This window comes from Xenopus laevis, chromosome 3L (assembly GCF_017654675.1).
Source record: "Xenopus laevis strain J_2021 chromosome 3L, Xenopus_laevis_v10.1, whole genome shotgun sequence".
NCBI lineage: Eukaryota > Metazoa > Chordata > Amphibia > Anura > Pipidae > Xenopus > Xenopus laevis.
This window is the reverse complement of record NC_054375.1, coordinates 149,973,822-149,980,980: the sequence shown is the minus strand read 5'-3', so window position 1 is coordinate 149,980,980 and position 7,159 is coordinate 149,973,822. Positions and strand designations below refer to the sequence as shown.

General features: G+C 46.0%; 1 protein-coding gene across 1 annotated transcript; it reads left to right on the top strand.

Moving 5' to 3' along the window:
* Nucleotides 1-2,168: 2,168 nt before the first annotated feature.
* Nucleotides 2,169-6,426, top strand: LOC108711711 (RING finger protein 11). Its single transcript, XM_018253693.2, has 3 exons — nt 2,169-2,647; nt 5,187-5,356; nt 6,073-6,426. Exons 1-3 carry the CDS (start codon nt 2,549-2,551, stop codon nt 6,242-6,244), a joined length of 441 nt encoding a protein of 146 aa, XP_018109182.1. The 5' UTR covers nt 2,169-2,548; the 3' UTR covers nt 6,245-6,426.
* The last annotated feature ends 733 nt before the right edge of the window (nt 6,427-7,159 follow it).

Below are 7,159 nucleotides of genomic sequence, written 5' to 3'. Positions count from 1 at the left end.
AGCAACTTTTCAAACGGTCTTCATTATTTATTTATTTTAGTTTTTTAAATATTTGCCTTCTTCTAACACATTATAGCTTTCAAACAGGGGTCACTGACCCCCATCTAAAAACAAATGCTCTGTAAGGCTACAAAGGTAAAGTCATTGCTACTTTTTAATTATTCCTCTTTCTGTTCAGGCCTCTTCTATTCATATTCCAGTCTCTTATTCATATCACTGCACAGATGCTAGGGTAATTTGAACCCTAGCAACCAGATTGCTGCAATGGCTGCTGAGTAAAAAGCTGAATAACTCAAAAAACACAAATAATAAAAAATGAAATCCAATTGCAAGTTGACTCAGAATATCCCTCTCTATATCATACTAAAAGTTAACTCAAAGGTGAACAATCCCTTTAAAGGGCATGTAAAGGCAAAAAAATAAAATCCAATTTTTACTTTCTTTAATGAAAAAGAAACCTATCTCCAATACACTTTAATTAAAAAATGAGTACCGTTTTTATAAGAAACCTGACTGTATGCAGTGAAATTCTCCCTTCATTTACTGCTGTGGATAGGAATTGTCAGACGGTCCCTAACTGCTGAGCAGGGAAACAATCACACTTATGGACAGCAGGGGGAGCCCCCGCCTTACTTCCCAGTCATGCAGAACTCAAGCAGCTTTGTTTATGACGATCCCTAAGCAGCCCAGACCACACTGAGCATGTGCACAGTCTTAGTCTTGCAAAGATATTTAACAAAGTTACAAGATGGTGACCCCCTGTAGCCAACTTTGAAAGCATAAAATATTTGTTTGATTAGGCTTGTGGTGCAGTAAGTTCATGTTTATATTTAGTATACAAAATACAGCATTTCTAGCCTTATTCTATTTTACACTTTACATGCCCTTTAAGCTTCGTTTTCTTTTCTATCTGCTATTGGTACAGTATCACGAATTAGTGGTCCAACATGTAGCATCTGCACTCTTGATTCTGACTCTGGAAACAATGTAGCCCAAGTCAGCTCTCTGCCAGCCAAAACTCCCATTGCTTTCCAAGAGCTTACAATCTAAAGGGTCACCAATCCAAGTAAGAAGAAAGGAAGTTGCACAGGGGAAGCAATAGAGCAAACAGTGTAGTGAACGCAGCACTGGGCTCTGTGTCCAACATAAATACAGACGCTCACACTTCTCCAAAGCACAGGAGACACCGGGGTTAATGGCTAAATTTAGTAGTATAAAGGGGAAGTGTCTATATTTATTTAGGGAGCTGCCTGTGGGTTTGTATATTTACATCCTCCTATACACTGAGAATATACTCGTCTTTTCTCTGTTCATTCCCTCAGTCTTTGTGGAAGTAAAAGGACTGCCTGGAATACCTCCCAACATTTGGAAAATAGAAAGAGGGACAAAAATATCTGCTGCTAAAAATTGTGGACCACACTCATTTTATGACAACACCGCCAAATTTGCTTGATAAAGGGGCTCGTCCCAAAATGTTGCACGTTCGCACAAAAATAAATAGCTAGGGGTAACCCTGGAACAACCCGGGACTGCGGGCTGAGCTGTCAAAATCGTGACTGTCCCATAAAAACAGGACAGTTGGGGGAGGTTTGCTGCCTGCCTGTATTTAGCACTGAATCCAGGATGCAAAATCCGGATGTTGCCATATATTTATTGTTCCACAGAAAAATCCAAATGCTTAAAGGAGTGGTTCACCTTGAAGTTAACTTTTAGTATGTTATAGAATGGCTCATTCTAAGCAACTTTTCAATTGACCTTTATTTTTGCCTTATTTTTCTGACTACTTTTTATTACTCCTCTTTCTATTCAGGCCTCACCTATTCATATTCCAGTCTCTTATTCAAATCAGTGCATGGTTGCTAGGGTAACGTGGACCCTAGCAACCAGACTGCTGAAATGACAAACTGGAGAGCTGCTGAATAAAAAGCTAATAAAAAGGAAACCAGTTGCAAATTGCCTCAGATTATGTCTCTGTACATTAAATAAAGGTAATTTAAAGGTGAAAACCCCCTTTGATGTCATGTGACTTTATAGTGCTGAGCGTCACTCGTTCTGGATTCCCAATATGGCAGCTTCCGGTTGTTAGTGGAATGCTGGGAGTTCTGCAGTAACAATAGGCGGGGCCACAAGAGCTGCTATGAGCTGAGGGGAGTGGAATTGCTGTAGGGCCTGGCTAATAACTAGACTGTAACCAGGGTTCTGCTACATGACATTACTGGTCCTTCCACTCCTAGGCCTGCAAACAATATCAAATGTCAGTCCGGAGATCCACACGTATATAAATATGTGCTCAATGATCTGTGAACGCATTTTCCCAGCAGGAACGTCCAACTAGGCACCACCCATCCCTGGAGGACGCTGCGCCTGCGCGCTGACTTGAGAAAGGCTTGTGTCTCTCCAGTCTGATGACGTCATTGCTTCAGCGAGGCGCGCGGCATGCTGGGGAATGTAGTTCTTGCCACTGTTATTTCCGGGATTTGCGGTGGGGAAATAGCCTGAAGCTGGTCTGGGAGTTTTGGGGCGGCCCCAGGGCCCCTGAAGCGGGGAGATGGGGAATTGCTTGTCCTCCCAGGCTGCGGATGATCTGTCTCTGCTCAACGACTCGGATGGTGCCAGTCTGCCCGGGGAGCCCCCTCCGCCTTATCAGGTGCCACTGCCAATGACATTGGGGCTGAGAGAGGCGCAAAATGAAAGTGACAGACGGGGGGAGAGAGAGACTGTGACCGACACCGGACTGAGACTGTGTGTGGCCCCATATGTCAGACTGAGAGACACAGGGAAGAGACAGACTGAGAGACACGGGGAAGAGACAGACTGAGAGACAAACAGGGAAGAGACAGACTGTGAGAGACACGGGGAAGAGACAGACTGAGAGACAAACAGGGAAGAGACAGACTGTGAGAGACACGGGGAAGAGACAGACTGAGAGAGACACGGGGAAGAGACAGACTGAGAGAGACACGGGGAAGAGACAGACTGAGAGAGACACAGGGAAGAGACAGATTGAGAGAGACACACGGGGAAGAGACAGGCTGAGAGACACACGGGGAAGAGACAGACTGAGAGAGACACAGGGAAGAGACAGACTGAGAGAGACACACAGGGAAGAGACAGACTGAGAGAGACACAGGGAAGAGACAGACAGAGAGACACAGGGAAGAGACAGACTGAGAGAGACACAGGGAAGAGACAGACTGAGAGAGACACAGGGAAGAGACAGACTGAGAGAGACACAGGGAAGAGACAGACTGAGAGAGACACAGGGAAGAGACAGACTGAGAGAGACACGGGGAAGAGACAGACTGAGAGAGACACGGGGAAGAGACAGACTGAGAGAGACACGGGGAAGAGACAGACTGAGAGAGACACAGGGAAGAGACAGACTGAGAGACACAGGGAAGAAACAGACTCAGACTGTGACTGTGTGACCCTATATATCAGGGACTGAGAGAGAGAGAGAGGGGGGGGCCCAGGGTGATAGAAACACACAGGTCAGGACTGGGATTCACAATAGTCCCTGGCATTTCAGTTACACAGAGGCCCAAACAGCCCCCACAGGCCCAAAAAATCATGACTGACTATGCACATTCCCCATAACCCACAGACTGACAGTCCGGGTCTGGTGTCACAAATTTGAGGCTGTGTGGCCCTATATGTCAGGGATGAAGTTATAGGGCCACGGGTGACTGTCTCCTGGGAGTGAGAGGCAAAGGAGAGGGAGACTTTGTGGCTAGAAGATCCAGGGGTATAAATGGCACAGGAGAGTGACTGGGGAGCAATGAATAACAGGGTCCAAGGGCATGAGAGGCACAGGAAACTTATTGTAAAGTGGTGAAATTGAAGTTCTACAGAAATTTACATTGTTGTGTTTTAAGTGGTACTAGAGCTAAAGATTAAAGTTAGGGTGGATAGAGGATGTAAGTGGAGCAGCAGATGGAGACTGGGGGTAGTCAAGGTGGATAGAGGGTTCTAGCGAGTAAGTGGAGCAGGAGATGGAGGGGTAGTCAGGGTGGATAGAGGGTTCTAGGGTGTAAGTGGAGCAGGAGATGGAGACTAGGGGGTATGCAGGGTGGATAGGGGGTTCTAGGGTGTAAGTGGAGCAGGAGATGGAGATTGAGGGGTAGTCAGGGTGGATAGGGGGTTCTAGGGTGTAAGTGGAGCAGGAGATAGAGGGATAGTCAGGGTGGATAGAGGGTTCCAGGGTGTAAGTGGAGCAGGAGATGGAGACTAGGGGGTATGCAGGGTGGATAGGGGGTTCTAGGGTGTAAGTGGAGCAGGAGATGGAGATTGAGGGGTAGTCAGGGTGGATAGGGGGTTCTAGGGTGTAAGTGGAGCAGGAGATAGAGGGATAGTCAGGGTGGATAGAGGGTTCCAGGGTGTAAGTGGAGCAGGAGATGGAGACTAGGGGGTATGCAGGGTGGATAGGGGGTTCTAGGGTGTAAGTGGAGCAGGAGATGGAGATTGAGGGGTAGTCAGGGTGGATAGGGGGTTCTAGGGTGTAAGTGGAGCAGGAGATAGAGGGATAGTCAGGGTGGATAGAGGGTTCCAGGGTGTAAGTGGAGCAGGAGATGGAGACTAGGGGGTATGCAGGGTGGATAGGGGGTTCTAGGGTGTAAGTGGAGCAGGAGATGGAGATTGAGGGGTAGTCAGGGTGGATAGGGGGTTCTAGGGTGTAAGTGGAGCAGGAGATGGAGACTAGGGGGTAGGCAGGGTGGATAGGGGGTTCTAGGGTGTAAGTGGAGCAGGAGATGGAGACTAGGGGGTAGGCAGGGTGGATAGGGGGTTCTAGGGTGTAAGTGGAGCAGGAGATTGAGGGGTAGGCCGGGTGGATAGAGAGATATGGGGCCCTGTAGATATAACAGAGCGATTATGAGAGTAGGTAGAGTAGTGCACATGGGGTCAATGCAATAGGAAATGGAGACTGGGCCCTATAGATGAGTGAGGGGTCCATAGTGTGAAAAGGAACAATTCAGTGTGACATCAGAGAGATCTTCATGATGTGAGGAGTGAGTCTGGGAGCATTTGTCCCACAATAAAAAGTGAGGATTCAGGGTTCATGGATGAGAGAGATGTTGGGGTGCAAGGTGGGCCGGCTCCTGTGTGGTGTGAGTGGTCCGTAGGAAGGCTCCTGTCTATCAGTAATGCTGTTCTGCAGGTCGGGTGACCTGTCCCCTCTCTTGTTCCAGGAGAGAGAGCCGGTCCCTGTTTATCACCCGACCCCCAGTCAGACCCGCTTGGCCACTCAGTTGACAGAGGAAGAGCAGGTGTGGATTGCGCAGAGGATTGGCCTCATCCACCATCTCCCCAAGGGCAGATACGACCCGGGCTCTGGACCCTCAGAGAAGAAGCTCAAAGAGTGAGTAACACTGCTCCGCCCCCTTCTACTGTTTGTCCCATGGCCCCTCCCACACTCACAGATAATGGCCACAATAATAGAAAGACCAGTAGAGCAGCAAGTTCACCTGTACCCCTGGGCTTTAGCCCTATTAGTAACTACTTCCAGCACTCAAGTACAGACCTATACAATCTCTGCTCATTGCACTGCTGGTTCCCCCTTCTGGTCACCATAAGCCAAGACCACTCCCTTCCCACAATTCTCTGCTTTATCTTTCCATGGCTTTCTACCTTTGACATGTTCTCACTCAGTATTTGGGGGTCCAGTTGCCCCTTCTTGCTAAATCCAGGGGGGCACTTCTGCAATGTACATTCTTTTTTTTTCTTTTTGAATTCCAAGATATTAAAGGATAAATGTACTGTTAATATAAATGAATTTTGTTACAACAGCGCCACCTGCTGGTCATTTTCCCACCTCTCTGACCAGCAAGTAGTCAAGGAAGTTGTCAGGAGAAAGAAAGAGACTGCTCTGATGTTTTTCTGGTTAGGAAAGATGTGAGAGAGGTTTCTATGTATTCATATTAACAGTACATGTATCCTTTAATATATTGGAATTAAAAAAATTTTTTTTATGAATGTACATTACAGAAGTGCTCAGAATAGCCCCCTCATCAATTTTATGTGCACTTATTTTTAAGGTTTACTTATCCTTTAATACGCTCTTTGTATCCCCTACAGGTGTGTGATCTGCATGCTGGACTTTGTCAGCGGAGATCCGGTGCGGTTCTTACCCTGCATGCATATTTACCATGTGGAATGTATAGACGACTGGCTGATGAGATCCTTTACTTGCCCATCGTGCATGGAACCAGTGGATGCGGCTTTGCTTTCTTCCTATGAGACTAACTAAGGGCTCGGGTGGAGCTGCGCGGGGTCTGACTGACTCCACAGAGACTGAGCTGATGTAACAACAAGGGGGTTATTTACTAAACTCCGAATGCCAAAAACCTGAAAAATTTGTGTTTTTTTAGTAGAAAATCCGAATTTTTCAGGATTTATTAAACCCCGAGGATGGAAAAAGTCTAAATCAAAAAATCCGGCATCTCAGACCTGCCGAGGCTGCATATAAGTCAATGGGAGAAGTCCCGAAGAATTTTTGATCTGCGTTGGGTTCCGTGCAATAATCCGAAAATTTCATGGTTTTCGGGCAAAAATCTGAAAAAGGTTAGTTTTAGGGTGGAAAATCAGAAAAAATTGTATGAATTGCTTTTTTTTTTTCACGCAAACAACATTCTTGGGAAAGTGCATTGATAAATAAGGAGAAAAAAAAACCCGCGCGGATTTGGTCGGCGTTGTTTTCTGAAAATAACGAGATAAATTCGGACTTTTGATAAATTTTTTTACTTTGATAAATTTGAAAAACTTCGGAATTCAAAAAGACTAACCGAAATTAAGTCAAAGTTTTTTTTTTTTGGCCGAATAGGTCCATTTTCGATCGATTAGGTCCGTATTCGGCCGAATTCGAATCGTACGAATTCGAAATAATAGCGCATTGGATTGAATTTGAATCAAAGCTTTTCCCCCAAAAAACTTTGATTTTTCAAAGTCCACCAATTGACTCCAAATAGGGTCTAGGAGGCCCCCCCCCCCATAGGCTAAAACAGCAATTCGGCAGGTTTTAGATGGCGGATGGTCGAAGTCGAATTTTTAAAGAGACAGTACATGATAAATTTCGATATTCAAATTTATTATTCTAATCGAATTCGAATTTTTTTGACTTTGAAAATTCACCGCGACCTTTGATAAATCTGCCCCTAGGTGTTTC